This window comes from Hyperolius riggenbachi, chromosome 1 (assembly GCF_040937935.1).
Source record: "Hyperolius riggenbachi isolate aHypRig1 chromosome 1, aHypRig1.pri, whole genome shotgun sequence".
Classification (NCBI taxonomy): domain Eukaryota; kingdom Metazoa; phylum Chordata; class Amphibia; order Anura; family Hyperoliidae; genus Hyperolius; species Hyperolius riggenbachi.
In genome coordinates, this window is record NC_090646.1 from 551,633,269 (window position 1) to 551,654,014 (window position 20,746).

At 44.0% G+C, this 20,746-nt stretch overlaps 1 protein-coding gene across 1 annotated transcript in view; it reads right to left on the bottom strand.

Moving 5' to 3' along the window:
• WDR36 (WD repeat domain 36) overlaps positions 1-20,746 on the bottom strand; it is a 74,653-nt gene that overhangs the window by 24,018 nt on the left and 29,889 nt on the right. Inside the window, exons 14-15 of the mRNA XM_068247362.1 lie at positions 15,079-15,244; positions 2,223-2,331 (exon numbers count right to left, since the gene is read on the bottom strand). Coding sequence (XP_068103463.1) covers positions 2,223-2,331; positions 15,079-15,244 — 275 coding nt within the window. The remainder of the gene's footprint in view (positions 1-2,222; positions 2,332-15,078; positions 15,245-20,746) is intronic.

Here is a 20,746-nt window from a genome sequence, read left to right on the forward strand (position 1 = left end):
ATTTTAAAGTACTACTACTGTGAAAAGAAAACGTGCAATGCATCTCACTTTGTGCTTTAGTGTTTTATCAAAGCCGGTTTTCCCATATGTCTACATGCGACATAAACTGCCCTAAAGTTCTGCCAGAGAGTGAGTTGCCTAAGCAACACTAGTCTCCAGGTTAATACCATGTGCTAGGTGGTTTTGGCTAGGAGCATCCCCTCCCCCCCAATCTCTTACTAGGATCTTGCCTATGCCGCGGTCACATGTGGAGGATTCAGCTCCTGTGTGTCAATATGTCTCCCCTAGCCTGTACCAGGCACTGCAGCCTAGTAATAGTGGTGGAGACATGTCTGTACTTTCATACACAAAGAATGGCTCTACAATGCTTAGTGAAAAAAATGGCCTGTAGAAAGCCACATGCACACTTCAGAGTTAATGGCATGCTATATGGGGTGTCCTTTTAACTGTGATAGGTTGCAGAATAGATTTGAGTGTGTTTTAAAGTGGAGGCCTATGTCTTGTGAATTACTTTTAGTGACAAACTGAATCAAAAGCAATAAAACATTTATTTTCATAGATCTGTGCCAAAATAAAAAGCTTGAAAAAAAGTGACAAAAAAAATGCACTACCTTAGGCACTCTGCTTTTCAAATATGTATGACATGAGGGTATATTAATGTTATTTTTTGCAAATAAGGGCTTGCAATTATTGCTTCAGTACAATCAGAAACCACAATACAAAAACATTAAACATACACCTTTATTTCCAAATAATATATTATCCCCATACATTGCACTAGGGACATAATTTAAGGCAGGGAACACACTTGTCTTTCAGTATTCTGCGCTCGCTTTTCTGCATACGTTTTCTGCACACCAAGTGTGTTTCTATGCAGAAAAACTAGCACGTTTTTTCACAGAAGCTAATGTAATGGATACAGAAATCTAAAAAAATGTGCAGATCATGATGCAGAATGTTTTTTCTGCGCGTGAAAAACCCATTAAGTGTGAATTAGCCCATTGATTAACATGAGTTTTTCTGTGCAGAAAACGCGTACAAAAACTGTGAAGTGTGTTTCCTACCTAAATGCCGGGATAACCAGGACATATGAGCAAATAAAATGTGTGAGTTTTTTTTCTATTGTGACTGCATCTCATGAAAACATTTTTTGTATTACTGTTGTGTTTGCAATTCTGTGTTGATATGTTCGTGATTGATTGTTCATGAACTGCTGTCATAATATTTTGCTATTAAATGGGTTTAAAAAATGTGTGGGTTTTATCTATGATAGCATTATTTGTTTTAAAACTATAGTGGATGGAAATGGAGAAATAGGTGGTTTTTGTTTTCCATTTTTTTCCTTTTAAAATGTATAAGGGATAAAATAATGATAATAAAAACATTTCCCCAAAAAGCCTAATTTGTGGCGAAAAAGCAAGATATAGATCATTTAGGTGTGATAAAGTTATTGGTGAATGAATGGGAGCAGCACTGAAATGGGAAAATTGCTTGGATGCATTAGGTCTCAAAAACCACAGCTGAAGAGGTTAAAGACAGATTTTGTTTAAAATAAATGGGTTAAAGGGAATCTTAACTGAGAGGGATATGGATGTTTCCTTTTAAACAATACCAGTTTCCTGGCAGCCCTGCTGATCTCTTACGCTGGGGATACACGGTACGTTTCTGTACCGTGTATCGAGCAGCTGATCCGGCCAGCTGATAATATTCAGCTGGTCCGATCACGCTGCTCGACCCCCGCCCGCTCCATCCCCGCCGGCAGACAATGGCAGGGAATCGAGCAGCTGATAAGGAGCGCCGGCAGGGATGAGCGGTAATCGATCCGCGCGGACGAGCGGGGACGCGGCGGGGGTCGATCCGGCGGCTAATCGGCCGCCGGACCGTCCCGTGTATTCCAAGCATTAGGCTGCAATAGTGGTTGAATCACACACCTGAAACAAGCATGCAGCTAATCCAGTCTGACTTCAGTCAGAGCACCTGATCTGCATGCTTCTTGTTCAGGGGCTGTGACTAAAAGTATTAGAGACACAAGATCAGTAGGAGTCAGGTAACTGGTATTATTTTAAAAGGAAAAATCTATATCCTTCTCAGTTTAGGTTCCCTTTAAGTGTTCAAAATAAATATTACCAGGAGGCAGGTAGTTTATTTACATTTGATTATTGGTACCATTTACATTCAGTTTTTTTTTTGGTGAAATTGGAGTGGGGAGATTAAAATCTTACCATGTCGTTAATCTTTGCATTGTGTCCGACAAACCGCCTCACAAGCTTCCTTGTTTCGGTATCAAAAACGTGAATGCTGAAATCATCCAGGGCGACTGCCAACATGCCACTGCCAAAATTCAATTCAGAACACTGCTCAGAGTTGCACAACACACAGACTCTTTACATAATAACAGTACAAACCGAAAGGAACTCATAGCTCAAGCCTTTAATCTCTTTTCATGTTAAAGGTTACTGCCTGTCATAATAATAGGACAGCAAAGTGGATGCTATTACTGTATCTACATTACTCATACGTGGTCACCTTTCTTCAGAAAACACGTGGGTGATCAACTTTCTTTGATTATTCTGAATATTTCCAAATTTGACTCAAATAATAAATCGAAAGTTTGGATGTTTGTTACTCAATCACGCAACAATGGCAGAACGGATTTGAATGAAATTTGGCACACACATAGGACATTACCTGGAATAACATATAGGATACTTTTTATCCCCATAACCAAAAAGTGGGCGGAGACAAATACAAATTTCACTGGGAAAATGTAAACTGCAGCCATTCTTACACTGTTAATGGTAGGGTTCTCAAGCTTTGCACAGTTGGTTACTGGGTGACTGGTGGAGCCTACAAAAGCCAATCAAAATTCACCTATTGATTTTCAAGGGGAATATTTAATTGCTGCCATTCTTGCACTGTTAATGGCACAAGCCTCAAACCTGGAACAGTTGGTCATTGGGTGACTGGGGTTCAAATTCAGAAAAGGGGGTGGTACCACAGTCAATCAGACTTGTTTCATTTCAAAGCAAATGATTAATGCCAAAAGACTGCTAAGCTCACAAACTAGGTCATTGAGTAATTGTAAGTTAGGGTTAGAAAAAGTGGGCGGAGCAAACACCAGCCAAATTCATACCCGGGCAATGCCGGGCCATCAGCTAGTGATTAATAAATACAGTAGTGTCCTAATACATGATAAAATAAAATCAATTGATTTACCAGTTTTTTTTGTTTTTTTTTTTATAAAAACAAATCAATTGTATAGGATATCAAAAAGAAAATGGAAAAAAAGGATTGATTTTTCCTTTTTTTTTTTTTTTTTTATAAAAATCCGATTGGGTGTGTTGGAGGAAAAAAAAAAAAGCAGATAGAAAACAAAAAAAAACCTGGAAGTTTTAGTCGATTGATTGCTGGATATTTTCAGGAAAATCGTTTATAAGTAACGTATTTTTCTGACTAAGGCGCACCTAGGTTTAAAGGTCAAAAACTAGGGGGAAAAATATACATTAAACCTAGGTGCAACGTGTGCACGTGGTCATGAGAGGGCGCCAGTAAACAGGGCAGTATAGAAGCCTCTGAGGATTCTGCCACTATAGCGACTGAAGATTTGCTTGTCAGCTGGGATCGCGCTGATGCCAGGAGAGAGGGGGATCAAAGGGCCAGCATAGCTTATAATTACAGTGGCTGCTCCTATGCCGCTTGGAAGCACTGTGGAGCACGCTGCGCTGCGGATGCCGGGCATAATTCAAGAGGAAGATTAAAGTAAAATCATTGCAGGTAATTACAGTGGCTGCTTCAATGCCGCGTGAAACAGTATGGATCGCGCTGCTGCCACCCCTCTGCACACATCAATAGAATAATTACTGGAGGGAAACTAGTGGCAGGATTGGTACACTTGCTACATTCAGGCTATAAGACGCAGTAACTTTTTTTCCCACTTTTGGGGGAGAAAAAGTGTGTCTTATAGTCCTAAAAATACGGTATATTGGTTTTCTCTGATTATCCGAATCAAGTTAAAAAATTGATCCGATGTCTCTTGAAAAAATTGAATCTTGTATGGAACATATTTTTCTTTTTTGTATCAAAGTACCCCCCCTACTGAAAGGGAAATAAAACAAATTCACTGGAGGAATGATTTCAGTTTATTAACATCTGTGCAGTACAAGTTTTTTGTTAAAAATGTAACGGATTCTTTGAAAACAGAAGTTTAATATAACATAATACTAGTCTCTCACAAAGTGAGTTTTTTGGACAAATGGGTCATTAAAGGACAACTGTAGTGTAGGTATAAGGAGGCTGCTATATTTTTCTCATTTTAAGCAGTACCAATTGCCTGGCAGCCTTGCTGGTCCATTTGGCTGCAGTACTGTCTGAAGCAGAACAGAAAAATGCATGTAGCTAATCTTGTCAGATCTGACAATGTCAGAAACACCTGATCTGCTTCATGCTTGTTCAGGGTCTATGGTAGAGGAAGAAGATCAGCAGCACAGTCAGGCAACTGGTATTGCTTGAAAGGAAAAAATATGGCAGCCTCCATATCTCTCTAACTACAGTTTTTGTCCTTTAACCACTTCCCGAGCGCCGTATATACAATTGGCGGCCGGGAAGTAGACCCCTCAAGGACCGCTGTATAGACAAATGGCGGCGGTCCTTTTACGGGCATGGGCGGCGCGATCGCGTCATTCGTGACGCGATCAGCCGCCGGCTCCAGGCTCCGCCCCCCTCGCGCTGTAACCCACCGGCTGTTCGGAAGCACCCGGATCGCCGCATACAAAGTGTATAAAACAGGATCTTCTCAAAAAATTAGCATATTGTGATAAAGTTAATTATTTTCTGTAATGTACTGATAAACATTAGACTTTCATATATTTTAGATTCATTACACACAACTGAAGTAGTTCAAGCATTTTATTGTTTTTCTTATTGATGATTTTGGCATACAGCTCATGAAAACCCAAATTTCCTATCTCAAAAAATTAGCATATTTCATCCGACCAATAAAAGAAAAGTGTTTTTAAAACAAAAAAAGTCAACCTTCAAATAATTATGTTCAGTTATGCACTCAATACTAGGTCAGGAATCCTTTTGCAGAAATGACTGCTTCAATGCGGCGTGGCATGGAGGCAATCAGCCTGTGGCACTGCTCAGGTGTTACAGAGGCCCAGGATGCTTCGATAGCGGCCTTAAGCTCATCCAGAGTGTTGGGTCTTGCGTCTCTCAATTTTCTCTTTACAATATCCCACAGATTCTCTTTGGGGTTCAGGTCAGGAGAGTTGGCAGGCCAATTGAGCACAGTAATACCATGGTCAGTAAACCATTTACCAGTGGCTTTGGCACTGTGAGCAGGTGCCAGGTCATGCTGAAAAATGAAATCTTCATCTCCATAAAGCTTTTCAGCAGATGGAAGCATGAACCCACTTTTGAACCAGAAACAGCAGCAGAAGCGCCTGACCTGGGCTACAGAGAAGCAGCACTGGACTGTTGCTCAGTGGTCCAAAGTACTTTTTCGGATGAAAGCAAATTTTACATGTCATTCGGAAATCAAGGTGCCAGAGTCTGGAGGAAGACTGGGGAGAGGGAAATGCCAAAATGCCTGAAGTCCAGTGTCAAGTGCCCACAGTCAGCGATGGTCTGGGGTGCCATGTCAGCTGCTGGTGTTGGTCCACTGTGTTTTATCAAGGGCAGGGTCAATGCAGCTAGCTATAAGGAGATTTTGGAGCACTTCATGCTTCCATCTGCTGAAAAGCTTTATGGAGATCAATATTTCATTTTTCAGCACGACCTGGCACCTGCTCACAGTGCCAAAACCACTGGTAAATGGTTTACTGACCATGGTATTACTGTGCTCAATTGGCCTGCCAACTCTCCTGACCTGAACCCCATAGAGAATCAGAGGGATATTGTGAAGAGAAAGTTGAGAGACGCAAGACCCAACACTCTGGATGAGCTTAAGGCCGCTATCGAAGTATCCTGGGCCCCCATAATACCTGAGCAGTGCCACAGGTTGATTTCCTCCATGCCACGCCGCATTGAAGCAGTCATTTCTGCAAAAGGATTCCCGACCAAGTATTGAGTGCATAACTGAACATAATTATTTGAAGGTTGACTGTTTTTGTTTTAAAAACACTTTTCTTTTATTGGTCGGATGAAATATGCTAATGTTTTGAGATAGAAATTTGGGGTTTTCATTAGCTGTATGCCAAAATCATCAATATTAAAACAATAAAAGGCTTGAACTACTTCAGTTGTGTGTAATGAATCTAAAATATATGAAAGTCTAATGTTTATCAGTACATTACAGAAAATAATGAACTTTATCACAATATGCTAATTTTTTGAGAAGATCCTGTACACTTTGTAATGTTTACAAAGTGTATTATACAGGCTGCCTCCTGCCCTGGTGGTCCCAGTGTCCGAGGGACCACCAGGGCAGGCTGCAGCCACCCTAGTCTGCACCCAAGCACACTGATTTCCCCCCCTACACCCTGATCGCCCACAGCACCCCTCCTGCCCACTCCCCAGACCCCTGTTTGCACCCAATCACACCCCTAATCATCCATCAATCACTCCCTGTCACTATCTGTCAACGCTATTTTTTTTTTATGCCCTAAACTGCCCCCTGCTCCCTCCTGATCATCCCCCCACCCCTCAGATTCTCCCCAGACACCCCCCCCCCCCCCGAGTACTGTATGCATCTATCCCCCTGATCACCTGTCAATCACCCATCAATCACCCCCTGTCACTGCCACCCATCAATCATCCCCTAACCTGCCCCTTGCGGGCAATCTGATCACCCACACCAATAGATCGCCCGCAGATCCGACGTCAGATCACCTCCCAAGTGCAGTGTTTACATCTGTTCTCTACCCTAAACACCCACTAATTACCCATCAATCACCCCCTATCACCCATCAGATCAGACCCTAATCTGCCCCTTGCGGGCACCCAATCACCCGCCTACACGCTCAGATTGCCCTCAGACCCCTCCCTTATCAATTCGCCAGTGCAATATTTACATCGGTTCTTCCCTGTAATAACCCACTGATCACCTGTCAATCACCCCGTCACTGCCACCCATCAATCACCCCGTCACTGCCACCCATCAATCAGCCCCTAACCTGCCCCTTGCGGGCAATCTGATCACCCACCCACACCAATAGATCGCCCGCAGATCCAACGTCAGATCACCTCCCAAGTGCAGTGTTTACATCTGTTCTCTACCCTAAACACCCACTATTTACCCATCAATCACCCCCTATCACCACCTGTCACTGTTACCCATCAGATCAGACCCTAATCTGCCCCTTGCGGGCACCCAATCACCCGCCTACACGCTCAGATTGCCCTCAGACCCCTCCCTTATCAATTCGCCAGTGCAATATTTACATCTGTTCTTCCCTGTAATAACCCACTGATCACCTGTCAATCACCCCGTCACTGCCACCCATCAATCACCCCGTCACTGCCACCCATCAATCAGCCCCTAACCTGCCCCTTGCGGGCAATCTGATCACCCACCCACACCAATAGATCGCCCGCAGATCCGACGTCAGATCACCTCCCAAGTGCATTGTTTACATCTGTTCTCTACCCTAAACACCCACTAATTACCCATCAATCACCCCCTGTCACTGCTATCCATCAGATTAGACCCCCATCTGCCCCTAGGGCACTCAATCACCCGCCCACACCTTCAGAACGCCCTCAGACCCCAGCCCTGATCACCTCGCCAGTGTATTGCTTGCATCTATTCCCCCCTCTAATCACACCTTGAGACACGCATCAATCACCTCCTGTCACCCCATAGCACATCTACTCATCAGATCAGGCCCTAATTTGCCCCGTGTGGGCTCCTTATCACTCGGCCAAACCCTCAGATCCCCCTCAGACCCCCTTCCGATCACCTCCCCAGTGCATTGATTGCATCTATTTTCACCTCTAACCACCCCATGAAACACCAATCAATCACCTCCTGTCACCCCCCTAGCACTCCTATCCATCAGATCAGGCCCAATACAACCTGTCATCTAAAAGGCCACCCTGCTTATGACCGGTTCCACAAAATTCGCCCCCTCATAGACCACCTGTCATCAAAATTTGCAGATGCTTATACCCCTGAACAGTCATTTTGAGACATTTGGTTTCCAGACTACTCACGGTTTTGGGCCCGTAAAATGCCAGGGCGGTATAGGAACCCCACAAGTGACCCCATTTTAGAAAGAAGACACCCCAAGGTATTCTGTTAGGTGTATGACAAGTGCATAGAAGATTTTATTTTTTGTCAAAAGTTAGCGGGAATTTGATTTTTATTGTTTTTTTTCACAAAGTGTCATTTTTCACTAACTTGTGACAAAAAATAAAATCTTCTATGAACTCGCCATACACCTAACGGAATACCTTGGGGTGTCGTCTTTCTAAAATGGGGTCACTTGTGGGGTTCCTATACTGCCCTGGCATTTTAGGGGCCCTAAACCGTGAGGAGTAGTCTAGAAAACAAATGCCTTAAAATGACCTGTGAATAGGACGTTGGGCCCCTTAGCGCACCTAGGCTGCAAAAAAGTGTCACACATGTGGTACCGCCGTACTCAGGAAAAGTAGTATAATGTGTTTTGGGGTGTATTTTTACACATACCCATGCTGGGTGGGAGAAATCTTTCTGTAAATGGACAATTGTGTGTAAAAAAAAAAATCAAGCAATTGTCATTTACAGAGATATTTCTCCCACCCAGCATGGGTATGTGTAAAAATACACCCCAAAACACATTATACTACTTCTCCTGAGTACGGCGGTACCACATGTGTGGCACTTTTTTACACCCTAAGTACGCTAAGGGGCCCAACGTCCTATTCACAGGTCATTTTAAGGCATTTGTTTTCTAGACTACTCCTCACGGTTTAGGGCCCCTAAAATGCCAGGGCAGTATATGAACCCCACAAATGACCCCATTCTAGAAAGAAGACACCCAAAGGTATTCCGTACGGAGTATGGTGAGTTCATAGAAGATTTTATTTTTTGTCACAAGTTAGCGGAAAATGACACTTTGTGAAAAAAAAACAATTAAAATCAATTTCTGCTAACTTGTGACAAAAAAAATAAAATCTTCTATGAACTCACCATACTCCTAACGGAATACCTTTGGGTGTCTCCTTTCTAGAATGGGGTCATTAGTGGGGTTCCTATACTGCCCTGGCATTTTAGGGGCCCTAAACCGTGAGGAGTAGTCTTGAAACAAAAATGACCTGTGAAATCCTAAAGGTACTCATTGGACTTTGGGCCCCTTAGCGCAGTTAGGGTGCAAAAAAGTGCCACACGTGGTATCGCCGTACTCAGGAGAAGTAGTATAATGTGTTTTGGGGTGTATTTTTACACATACCCATGCTGAGTGGGAGAAATATCTCTGTAAATGGACAATTGTGTAGTCCAATGAGCACCTTTAGGCTTTACAGGGGTGCTTACAATTTAACACCCCCCAAAATGTCAGAACAGTGAACACACCCCACAAATTACCCCATTTTGGAAAGTAGACACTTCAAGGTATTCAGAGAGGGGCATGGTGAGTCCGTGGCAGATTTCATTTTTTTTTTTTTTGTCGCAAGTTAGAAGAAATGGAAACTTTTTTTTTTTTTTTTTTTTGGTCACAAAGTGTCATTTTCTGCTTACTTGTGACAAAAATTAATATCTTCTATGAACTCACTATGCCTCTCAGTGAATACTTTGGGATGTCTTCTTTCCAAAATGGGGTCATTTGGGGGGTATTTATACTATCCTGGAATTCTAGCCCCTCATGAAACATGTCAGGTGCTCAGAAAAGTCAGAGATGCTGGAAAATGGGAAAATGTACTTTTTGCACCATAGTTTGTAAACGCTATAGCTTTTACCCAAACCAATAAATATAGGCTGAATGGGTTTTTTTTATCAAAAACATGTTTGTCCACATTTTTCGTGCTGCATGTATACAGAAATTTTACTTTATTTGAAAAATGTCAGCACAGAAAGTAAAAAAAAAAAATCATTTTTTTGCCAAAATTCATGTCTTTTTGATGAATATAATAAAAAGTAAAAATCGCAGCAGCAATCAAATAGCACCAAAAGAAAGCTTTATTAGTGACAAGAAAAGGAGCCAAAATTCATTTAGGTGGTAGGTTGTATGAGCGAGCAATAAACCGTGAAAGCTGCAGTGGTCTGAATGGAAAAAAAGTGCCTGGTCCTTAACCAGCCGGGCGGTATGGACGAGCTCAGCTCGTCCATTACCGCCGGAGGCTGGCGCTCAGGCCCTGCTGGGCCGATTTGCATGAAATAAAAAGCAGCACACGCAGCCGGCACTTTGCCAGCCGCGTGTGCTACCTGATCACCGCCGCGTGCAGCGGCGAAAGAGGGTCCCCTCCAGCCGCCTGAGCCCAGCGTAGCCGGAACAAACAGTTCTCGGCCAGCTCTAAGGGCTGGATCGGAGGCGGCTGACGTCCATGACGTCACTCCGCTCGTCACCATGGCGACGAGGTAAGCGAAACAAGGAAGGCTGCTCATTGCAGCCTTCCTTGTTACTTCTGGTCGCCGGAGGCGATCAGAAGAACGCATCCGGAGCGCCCTCTAGTGGGCTTTCATGCAGCCAACTTTTAGTTGGCTGCATGAAATAGTTTTTTTTTTATTAAAAAACCCTCCCGCAGCCGCCCTGGCGATCTTAATAGAACGCCAGGGTGGTTAAGGGGGGTAAAGCCCACGGTCCTCAAGTGGTTAAAGTGAACCTTAAGTCAGCACAAAAAAAATGAGATTTACTCACCTGGGGCTTCCATCAGCCCCCTGCAGCTGATCGGTGCCCTCGCAGTGCCTCGGAGATCCTCCTGTCCTCGCCGGCGACCACTTCCGGTTTCGCCGTCAGGACCCGACAGGCTGGGAACGCGAGTGAGTCTTCGCGTTCCCAGCCACAATATCGCCCCCATGCTGCTATTGCGGCCACCTGGCCGCATAGGGGCGATATTGTGGCTGGGAACGCGAAGAATCACGCGCGTTCCCAGCCTGTCGGGTCCTGACGGCGAAACCGGAAGTGGTCGCCGGCGAGGACAGGAGGATCTCCGAGACACGGCGAGGGCACCGATCAGCTGCAGGGGGCTGAGGGAAGCCCCAGGTAAGTAAATCTCATTTTATTTGGCTGATTTAAGTTCCTCTTTAAGAACAAGGGCAATTTAGAAACAGACCAGTATGTCAAGCCGACTGACAGGTCAGTTTAAGGCACAGGTGTCGAACTCCGGCCTGGAGGGCCAGATCCATACCAGTGTTTAGGATGGACTGAGAAAGAGGAATGTGTTCTACCTGATGGACCACACCTTTCCTGATTCAGACCCATCAATTTGAGCTGTATCAAAAATGTGCGAGGACCTCAGCCCTCAAAGGACCGGTTTGACATCCCTGGTTTAAGAGAATAGAAGTAATACAGTAGTAAGTAAACCTGAGGTGAGGCAGACTAGATTAGAAGAGACGAAGTACACATTTTTAGCTAGGGGTTATCCCATTTCCTGTCTAAATGGGAAGACAAAAATTAGATGCAGGTTCAAGGGAAGGAGGAGAGGTGCTTAGGGGGGAACCAGACAGAATGTGAACAACAGAATCCCCTTTATGACGACATTTAATGTCCTTTCTGAGAGAGTGTTAATTGCATTGTGTAATTAAGAAAGACTATATTTGTGGCCCTGGAGCAGACATTGTCAGACACCATCTTTAAGCTGACACTGTTAAAGCGGATCCGAGATGAAAAACTAAATATAACAAGTGCCTTGTCTATATATCTTATCTAAAGTTTAGATAGTTTACACAGCAAATCTATCTATCAAACCGCTTCAACAGTATATTAATATTTTTTCCTGTGATACAATGGGAGCAGACATGTTTTCTGCTTGTCACTATTACACAATTACACACACAGGCAAGCTTATCTGTATCTAGGCATGCTAATCTGCATATTCTGTGAAAACTCCACTCTTATCTCCTCCATTACACAGGCAACTGATCTGTATCTGCACTGCAGCTTTCAGATTGTGAAAACTCTGCCTCTGAAATCTATAGCTAGTAACACCTTTTTCACCTGCCCAGACTGAAATCCCACAATCCCTTGCAAGCGCCAAGGCACTCTGGAGAAGCTGTGGGTGTGGCTTGATTAGTTAATAGGAAATTAGAGTATTAAAACAAAACAAGTATTTGGCTTGAGGAATGCCCTATAAACTACAGGATCTTCTCAAAAAATTAGCATATTGTGATAAAGTTCATTATTTTCTGTAATGTACTGATAAGCTTTAGACTTTGATATATTTTAGATTCATTACACACAACTGAAGTAGTTCAAAGCCTTTTATTGTTTTAATATTGATGATTTTGGCATACAGCTCATGAAAACCCAAAATTCCTATCTCAAAAAATTAGCATATCACGAAAAGGTTCTCTAAACGAGCTATTAACCTAATCATCTGAATCAACTAATTAACTCTAAACACCTGCAAAAGATTCCTGAGGCTTTTAAAACTCCCAGCCTGGTTCATTACTCAAAACCGCAATCATGGGTAAGACTGCCGACCTGACTGCTGTCCAGAAGGCCATCATTGACACCCTCAAACAAGAGGGTAAGACACAAAGAAATTTCTGAATGAATAGGCTGTTCCCAGAGTGCTGTATCAAGGCACCTCAGTGAGAAGTCTGTGGGAAGGAAAAAATGTGGCAGAAAACGCTGCACAACAAAAAGTGGTGACCGGACTCTGAGGAAGATTGCAGAGATAGACCGATTCCAGACCTTGGGGGACCTGTGGAAGCAGTGGACTGAGTCTGGAGTAGAAACATCCCGAGCCACCGTGTACAGGCATGTACAGGAAATGGGCTACAGGTGCCGCATTCCCCAGATAAAGCCACTTTTGAACGAGAAACAGCGGCAGAAGCGCCTGACCTGTACTTGACACTGGACTTCAGACATTTTGGCATTTCCCTCTCCCCAGTCTTCCTCCAGACTCTGGCACCTTGATTTCCGAATGACGTGCAAATGTTGCTTTCATTCGAAAAGTACTTTGGACCACTGAGCAACAGTTCAGTGCTGCTTCTCTGTAGCCCAGGTCAGGCACTTCTGCCACTTGTCTGGTTCAAAAGTGGCTTGACCTGGGGAATGCGGCACCTGTAGCCCATTTCCTGCACACACCTGTACACGGTGGCTCAGGATGTTTCTACTCCAGACTCAGTCCACTGCTTCCGCAGGTCCCCCAAGGTCTGGAATCGGTCCTTCTCCACAATCTTCCTCAGGGTCCGATCACCTCTTCTCGTTGTGCAGCGTTTTCTGCCACACTTTTTCCTTCCCACAGACTTCCCACTGAGGTGCCTTGATACAGCACTCTGGGAACAGCCTATTCGTTCAGAAATTTCTTTCTGTGTCTTACCCTCTTGCTTGAGGGTGTCAATGATGGCCTTCTGGACAGCAGTCAGGTCGGCAGTCTTACCCATGATTGCGGTTTTGAGTAATGAACCAGGCTGGGAGTTTTAAAAGCCTCAGGAATCTTTTGCAGGTGTTTAGAGTTAATTAGTTGATTCAGATGATTAGGTTAATAGCTCGCTTAGAGAACCTTTTTGTGATATGCTAATTTTTTGAGATAGGAATTTTGGGTTTTCATGAGCTGTATGCCAAAATCATCAATATTAAAACAATAAAAGGCTTTGAACTACTTCAGTTGTGTGTAATGAATCTAAAATATATCAAAGCCTAAAGTTTATCAGTACATTACAGAAAATAATGAACTTTATCACAATATGCTAATTTTTTGAGAAGATCCTGTATATGTAAGGAACACAATTATGCAAGGAGTAAAAGTTCATCTCGGATCCACTTTAAGTGCTAGCTAGACCTTGAGCGGACACTGGTGGCGGTTTGTAGCCTAATAGCGGATGTTGCCGCAACTGAAGCCGGTGTCTCAGTCTACGCTTAGAGCGTCAGTTGTCGCTCGGTTTCTGATTGGTAGCTGGGTCTGGCATTAGTAGATCATTAGGTGAGCGGCAAACAAGTCTAGTCCTGAAGCGGCCTTTGGTGCTCTGAGTTTGATTGGTCGTTGGCTCACACACTGGGAGGGCATGCTTAGGCAATTGTCTGGCCTGGTAAATTGGAGTGAGGAAAGGGACCACTTCCCCATCAGGTCCGGAAGTCCTTCCGGTTTTGTATACACTACTCTCTAATTGTGACCCTATTGGAGGATCTAATGTTGAATGTGAATATGCATATATGCAAATTAAATGCTAGTCTACCATCAGGTCCACTTCAGTGGCTTAAAGCAGTGTTCCCCAACCCACTAATTACCTCACCTGTGCATGTTTGTGGTTTCCTGAAAAACATGTACTGCTGGTGGACCTTGAGGACAGGGTTCGGGAACTCAGGCTTAAAGGGTGCGTGGCCAAACCATTGTATGCAGTGTGTTTGTGGCGGTTTGACAAAGAACTGGAAGTTCAAAATGACGTGTGTCACTATGCAGACCCGCCACACTTCATTGCTACAATTTAACTATTTTCTGATGTTTTTTGTTGCAAATGAAGTTGTTTTAGACTGTGCGCATCCTGGATGTTTAGTACATTCATTAGCCTGCAAGTATGCAATGTCCGTCTACAGAACTAAAGTGCTGCATGTAGAGGTTCCATAAACTCTTGAAAAGAAGTTGCCAAAAGAGAAACACCACCTCCCACTCATCTCCAATCTGCGCCTGGTAGGTGCTTTGGAATGGTTCACACACTTGGGCATAGTTACCATTATACAGTGCATAGCTTACATACTAATACCATAATAAACTTTCTTGATCAGCTGGGGTATGCAAGGGTGTACATTTGAAATGGTCGGGGCCAAATTTTGGCACAGGGTGCAGCTGAATACAGCTCAACCTGCTGCAGACAAACTCTTCCCCCCACCACCGAGCTGTCTTCTTTTGTAATTTGAGCACCGGCTATCGCTTGCACCCAAATTAGTCACTGAGCAACATGTTAGTTCAACCAAACTATGTAATTATTGGCTTGGACAAATAAGACTATGCAACTATGAAGATAAACATGAAAGCACACACTATTTAATTTCTTACCTTTCTCTATGGAGTAATATAGCGGTTGGAGAAAAGTTCAAGTCTGATGTCTGGATCAACTCTTTTGACTTGAATTTCCAAAATTTTATCATTCGATCACCGCCAACTGTTATTGTGATTTGGTTTAAGCCATCCACAGCTACCCCTCTGATAGAACCGTCATGGGCTAAAGGCAAGCAATGCAAATCCATGAAATATTTAGATGCCACATTGCAGTACAGGAGCAGTCAGGCACCACCCCAGTACTTCCTATATTCAGCTCCATATTACAAATGGTGTTATTAGTTCACTTTCACAGGGTTACCGTTTGTGGCCATATATCCAGCCAGCTGACAGGTAGGGGTCACAATGAGATATAATCTAGTAATGGCAACCACAATCATGTTGTGCTTGGGAAAAAAGCTGGCCACACACCATTCAATTCTTACTCGATTTTTTGTTGATTGATAGTACAATAAAAATTACAATCAATATTCTGATCAATGATTTTATGACCAACTAAAAACCCAATACTCACAACCAAATTCAGCGCTGGCTTCTTTCACACAATCCCATAACAATTTGTAACGGGAGATAATAAGATGAAAACGTAACAGGCTTACCAGCTGATAACGCACATTATAAGGTTTAGAACACATGGCAAATAGTGAGGAGTACGGCACTCACATAGCCTATATAAAACCAAGATAGATTGCGTCTGTCAGTTTATCAACGTTGCTCCAGCTGAGGAAAAGAAGGAAGACAATGCATGTGGTACGTAGAAACAGAAGGCCGACATCATCCTATACAAACTTTGGTTTATTGGGGCTATTTAGCATGTAATCCAGACAGGCCTACAATATCCAACACCATGTATACAACATCAGAATTATTTATTTCGCCAAGTACAACGTGAGTTGTACCCGGAATTGGTTTTGGCACAACAGGGTCGGTGGTGGTACAGTACAGAAATTGAAAAGTCAGCATACAGTAGGCACACAGTAGATACATATAGTGCATACATATATACAGTAGGTACAATGCATAAATAGAGACTAGAGACAGAGTGAAGCATAGGTAGAGAACCCGTAAAAGAATGGACCCAGGAGAAAGGACCAGGGGGACATCCACTGTCGTCTATGGCACTCAAAACACTTCTGCAGCGATACTTTGAATCAGATGCCCCTGGTCCATCTTTGGGAAGAGAGAGAGAGAAAGAAAGAAAGAGAGGTGTAGAACAGTGAAGTGAAGTCCCCTGGGGTTGTGGCATGACCTGTCCGGTTAGCGTCTCGGCTTGCCTGACTTTTAACTGCGATGGGACCGTGTCTGCTGGTCTGGTATTGCCTTTGTCTCTGTGTACAGCTGCTTTGTGCCGGTGTACAGCTGCTAAGGAGGGATGGTAGCTTTATGTGCAGCGGAGGGATGATGGAAGCTGGAGCGAGTTGGAGGACCCCGCCAGTTCAGCAGACGATGGGATGGCTTTCCCAGGGGCCAGAGATGGTGGACTGACTCCTCTGGGGACACAGCAGTGGCCTGAATAAGGCAGCTGAGATGAGGACCAGGAGAGTGCACTGACGTGACCAGCGGTGGTGGGCTCCGAGGGTGCCTGCAGGCCCAGTCTGCAGCAGTGAAAGGCAGACCAGAGGCAGTGGAATGGGCATCCTGAATCCTGCAAGGGCCAGCTGACCGAGCATGTGGCCTGCGGCAATGGTGGAAGTCCATTCGGCGGTGGATGGCAGCCTGGGAGTAGGAGCATCTGGTTCGCCGCCGATGTTGCAACCACATGTGGGAAAGCGACTCCTGGCAGCCACGTGGTGACGATAGTGGAGGAGGCCGGCTGTTGGCTCTGGAGCGGAGGAGCATCAAGTTGTCCCTGGAGCAGAGGAGCCCTGAGTTGTCGGCTCTTCCCATGTGTGTGGGCCGGCGAGCGGTGTGTGCAGCGGAGGTGCTGCTAGGGGCCGTCCTCTGGTCCAGCCGTGTATCCTGTGTCCCTTCATGTGCGTGGCCAGATACAGCCGGGGATCAGATGGTCCGGTTCTCAGCGTGCCCCGGGACCAGGCCGCTCAGCGCCACATCCTTGGATCCCTGGAAGCAGGGGGAGTCTATTCCACGGAGAGGTGACGATGCCGTGGTGGGGAAAGGGGTTGTGGAAGTGGGTGGTGGGGCAACCATGTTTATGGCACAGCGACTCCGGTGTATACATGCCGTTGGATATTGAACTTCTGTCTGGATTACATGCTGGATTGCCTCAATAAAACCACAGTTTGTATTGGATGGTGTCCGCGTTCCTATGTACCACACACACATTTTAAGGTCATTACCAAAGCATGCTGAAGACAATCCCGGTCTCCTGGTGTGCAAGTCAATCCAGTTCCAGTCAGGATTGGCCTTAATATTGGGTTAATTATATTCCCATTTCTGCTGCAACTCTCACAGCCATAGTTCCTCATGTATGTATGGGTGTAGAAGTGCAAACTTGTAAAATAAAACTTGTATATAAAACAAGCTAAAAAGCAACTTACAGCTGTGGACCAAAATCACAGGGTACCCCCAAAGTAAAAGAGCTCTTTATTTAAAAGATCCCAATCAGGGTAACGATCAGTGGCATAGCTACAGACCTCGGGGCCCGATGCGGAATTTGGACGCACTGTATTGATACCCTGCCTGGGATCTTTTAAACAAAGGGCTCTTTAACTTGGGGTACCCTGTGATTATGGTCCCTGGCTGCAAGTTGCTTTTTAGCTTGTTTTATGTACAAGTTTTTTCTGAGTAAAAGTTTGCACTTAGATGCTTCTACTCTATTCCATTCATTACTCCCACACCACCCATACATGAGGAACCCTGGATGTGAGCATTGCAATGGAATTGGTAAGATCATTAACCTGCGCAAAAGGTGGATCAGCGCATCACCAGGCCGCCTCCGAATGGCCTCCAATCAGAGGTGCACTGAGCCCCACCAGAAACTGCAAACGCACCTTGAACCCAAACAGAAGCTCTGCATATACACCAAAATAAAGGCTGTTAAGTGGGAGCAGCTGACCAAAAATGAATTAAATTAGTACTTGGCAAGGAAATGAGCAGCGCTACTTAAAAACAGATAAGTGCCTACCTGCAAGAGAGTGCAGGCCCCACTTGTGGGATAAAATACACACCTAGCATACACATGACCTGTCTACCACTGGAGGATGTTGGTTTCCGTAACAGCTTGCATGCAACTTGTTAAGTACTCGTCCCTCCCACTGCGGAGAAGTCCACCTTTTGCGCAATTTTCAATTTTACTTGGTAGTGCACCCAGGCTATGCATAGGTTAGGATTTAGTTAGTGTTAGGTCCCCTCCCATCAAGGATGACTTCTCAGCAGTGGGAGGGACGAGTACTTAACAAGTTGCATGCAAGCTGTTACAGGAAACCAACATCCTCCAGCGGTAGACAGGTCATGTGTATGCTAGGTGTGTATTTTATCTCACAAGTGGGGCTTGCACTCTCTTGCAGGTAGGCATTATCTGTTTTTAAGTATAGCTGTTCATTTCCTTGCCAAGATCATTAACCTGTTCACTACTGGGGACGATCCTGACTGGAAGTGGACTGAATTGCACAACACACGACAGGAGACTGACTGTCTTCATGCTTTGATAATCTTATAATGTGGGTTGTCATTAGCCGATGACGTTTTCATCTTATCTGCAGTAAGGAAATTGTCACTGGATTGTATGAAAGAAGCCAGCGCTGAAATTGGTTATGTATGCGTTATCTGGACATTGAGACTTTGCGGATCCATGTTTCGATGGATCTTAGCATTTAACACTGATTGTAATATCCATCATAATACCAATCGAACACAAAATTGAGTGATAACTGAATAAATGTATGGTCTGCTTTAGAGCTACATCCTACAACAGAATGTGGTAATGTAAAATAAGCCATTTACTAGTTCTAGCATAAAACTGATTGCATGCACAATAGAGGACATACATACTTTGTGTACATTTTCGTCAATGCTTTGTGACTAAATGAAACACTAAAGCTGGCCATACATCAGTCGATTTGACTATGCGATTTGATTATTATAATCGGATAAAATCGGTGCCGCCAAGTACATGCCTGACCGACAATGTGACCAATTTCTGTGCCAAATTGGTTGCATATATTCAGGGCTGTGGAGTCGGTACAAAAATCTTCCAACTCAGACTCCTCAGTTTATGAAACCACCGACTAAGACTGATTCCGGGTACCCAAAATGGCTCCGAATCATTAGTCTAACACTTACCAGGACTGTGGATTTTGTACAAAAAAAAAAAAAAAAATCATCCGACCCCGTCTCCGCAGTTTATGAAATCAACAACTCCGACTCCGGGTGTCCCAAAATTGCTCCGACCCCACAGCCCTGCATATATTGGCTGGACATGCCGCAAGACGTCGGGCCGTCGTGGTCAACCAGGTGCATGGCGGTAACAGTGAGCGATATTGGGACGAGCAACTAAACTCCCGGCACTGTTGCCCTAATGTATAAATGTGTATGTATCTGTATGTGCATTCATACATTACTTGTCCCATGTCGCGGTGTCTTCTTCTTCTGAATCCCCACTCTTTCGTTAGCCACATACACGCCACCGGTGCATAGCATGTATACGGCTTCGGAAGAGCAGTGAATTCAGAAGAGGGACGGGCATCGCAACACAAGACAGGTAATGTATAAATGCACACATTACATACACATTTATACATTAGGGGAACAGCGGCAGCCTCGGCCAATTCCAGAGAGATTTCATGCTGAAATTGATCAGAAAGCTGCTTGCGGTGTATGGGTAGCTGACAGATCTCTCTCTTATCAGATTAGATTAGAGAGAGATTTGTCTCTTGGTTGAATCTGCCCATCATCGCTAGATGTATGGCCATCTTAAGGCTGGATTACCACTACGATGATTTGCAGTGAATTGCGTTGCATTGCAGCATACTTTTTTCCAATGGGATGCAATGCAACTCATCTAAGTTGGAATCCAGCCTCAAGATTTGTTTAGATGACAGTCTACCAATCTGGCAATATTTGCTAGTCAAAGAATGAAGTTAGAAGTCCCAAACTGTAGCTTGTTCCAGGCTACAGACTCACTGAACGTGAAGCCGAAGACAGCATGACAAGGGAAAGATGTATTCTAGCCTCTACCCTACTAAGTATGCCTGTCTTGCTACTTATAATTTATTTCCCACTACCTTATGAGTCTAAGGTGATTAGGCACAGATTCTTTCCTCGGTCTAGCTTGGAGATTTCAATGCAATATGGTATATATGTTATTATAGATTTGGGGAAAGAAGCCCAAATTAGGAAATCTTGCATCTACTAGTTTCCCAGAAAACAAAAAAACAACCGTGGATAATAACACTTTGGGGATTTTTTTTATTTCATGTTTTAGATAGATCCATATACAGTGAGTGCAGAATTATTAGTCAAGTGGTATTTTTGAGGAATAATTTTATTATTGAACAACCACCATGTTCTCAATGAACCCAAAAAAACTAATTAATATCAAAGCTGAATATTTTTGAAAGTAGTTTTTAGTTTGTTTTTAGTTTTAGCTATTTTAGGGTGATATCTGTATGTGCAGGTGACTATTACTGTGCATAATTATTAGGCAACTTAACAAAAAACAAATATATACCCATTTCAATTATTTATTTTTACCAGTGAAACCAAT